The sequence below is a fragment of the Oratosquilla oratoria genome, chromosome 6 (assembly GCF_046742065.1).
Source record: "Oratosquilla oratoria isolate Oo_2021 chromosome 6, ASM4674206v1, whole genome shotgun sequence".
NCBI lineage: Eukaryota > Metazoa > Arthropoda > Malacostraca > Stomatopoda > Squillidae > Oratosquilla > Oratosquilla oratoria.
This window is the reverse complement of record NC_134782.1, coordinates 80,439,966-80,441,912: the sequence shown is the minus strand read 5'-3', so window position 1 is coordinate 80,441,912 and position 1,947 is coordinate 80,439,966. Positions and strand designations below refer to the sequence as shown.

General features: G+C 49.5%; 1 protein-coding gene across 1 annotated transcript in view; it reads left to right on the top strand.

The window, feature by feature from the left end:
- Positions 1-1,412, top strand: part of LOC143026123 (uncharacterized) — a 36,511-nt gene extending 35,099 nt beyond the window's left edge. The window contains exon 7 of the mRNA XM_076186125.1: positions 1,173-1,412. Coding sequence (XP_076042240.1) covers positions 1,173-1,412 — 240 coding nt within the window. The remainder of the gene's footprint in view (positions 1-1,172) is intronic.
- Positions 1,413-1,947: the final 535 nt, after the last annotated feature.

The following is a 1,947-nucleotide window of genomic DNA, read 5'->3' as shown; positions in this document are numbered from 1 at the left end:
TACATCGTTTTAAAAACTCGTGATTATTTCTTTTTGACACATTTTGAGTTTCAATATCATGTCTTATATTATCATTTTGTTTTTTATTTATGCCTTGCTCTATATTATCATTATTTGGTCTTTCATTGACATTCAATGCCTCATTAACATTTCTCCTATCAAAATTAACATTTCCCCCATCACGGACATCTGGTCGATCACGGTCATCCGGTCACCGTGATTCACGCCGGCCTCCCGTCGTTCAGTGACATTATGTCCGGCATCGTGATTATTTCTTTTTGACACATTTTGAATTTCAATATCATATCTTACATTACCATTTTGTTTTTCATTTATACCTTGCTCTGTATTATTATTTGGTCCTTCATTGACGTTCAATGCCTCATTAACATTTCTCCTATCAAAATTAACATTTCCCCCATCACGGACATCTGGTCGATCACGGTCATCCGATCTCTTTTGTACATTTTGTCCCCCTACGTCACCGTGATTCACGCCGGCCTCCCGTCGTTCAGTGACATTATGTCCGGCATCCCTTTCTAAAATTATATTTTGTCCTCCAGTGACATTATATCCTACCGTGATATTTTTTCCTCCATTATAATTACATCCCATCGTGATCTTTTGTCTTCCACTGGCATTACATCCTATCGTGGTATTTTGGCCTTCATGAACATTCTGTCCGGTATCCCTTCCTAAAGTTATATTTTGTCCTTCACTGACATTATATCCTACCGTGATATTTTCTCCTCCATTATCATTACATCCTATCGTGATATTTAGTTCTCCACTACCATTACTTCTCATCGTGATCTTTTGTCCTACACTGTCATTACATCCCATTGTGACATTTTGTCCTATGACATTACATCCTAATGTGACATTTCGTCCTCTAGCGACATTGTATCCACTGTCATTACATCCTATCATGATATTTTGGCCTTCATGGACATTCTCTCCGGTATCCCTTCCTAAATTTAAATTTTGTCCTTTACTGACATTATATCCTATCGTGATATTTTCTCCGCCATTATCATTACATCCTATCGTGATATTTTGTTCTCCACTATCATTACTTCCCATCGTGATCTTTAGTCCTCCACTGTCATTACATCCCATTTTGACATTTTGTCCTATGACATTACATCCTAATGTGACATTTCGTCCTCTAGTTGGTGGTGCAGGCTGGAAGGCTTGCCGACGTTTCTGCTGCGGCTGAGGCTGGCTACGTGGTGGGTGCTGGTGCTTGGTGTCTTGGTGCCGTGGTGCTCCAGCGACGAAGTTCTGTTGCTGCGACTGGCCTGATTCGCTCCTGTGGGGGCACCCGATTTGCTCCTGTGGGGGCACCCGAGTCGCTCTTGTGGGGGCCTCCGAGTCGCTCCTGTGGGGGCCGCCCAGACACTCCTGTGTAGGCCCCCGAGTCACTTCTGTGGGGGCCCCTGAGTGGCTCCTGTGGGGCCCCCGAGTGGCTCCTGTGGGGGCCCCGAGTGGCTCCTGTGGGGGCCCCCGATTGGCTCTAGTGGGGGCCCCCGATTCACTCACGTGGGGGCTCCCGATTCGCTCCTCTTAGGGTTTCCGAGTGGATCCTGTAGGGACCCTCGAGTCGATCCTGTGGGGGCCCCCAAGTGGCTCCTGTGGGGGCCCCCGATTGACTCCTATAGGGGCTCCGAGTGGCTCCTGTGGGGCCCCAGATTGGCTCCAGTGGGGGGCCCCGATTTGCTCAAGTGGGGGCTCCCGATTCGCTCCTGTGGGGGCCCCCGAGTGGCTCCTCTTAGGGCTCCCGAGTGGATCCTGTAGGGGCCCTCGAGTCGCTCCTGTTGGGGCTCCCGAGTCGCTCATGTGGGGGCTCCCGGGTCACTCATGTGGGGGCCCCCGGGTTGCTCCTGTGGGGGCCCCGAGTCTCTCCTGTGGGGGCCTTCAAGTCCATCCAATAGGGGCCCCCGCGTC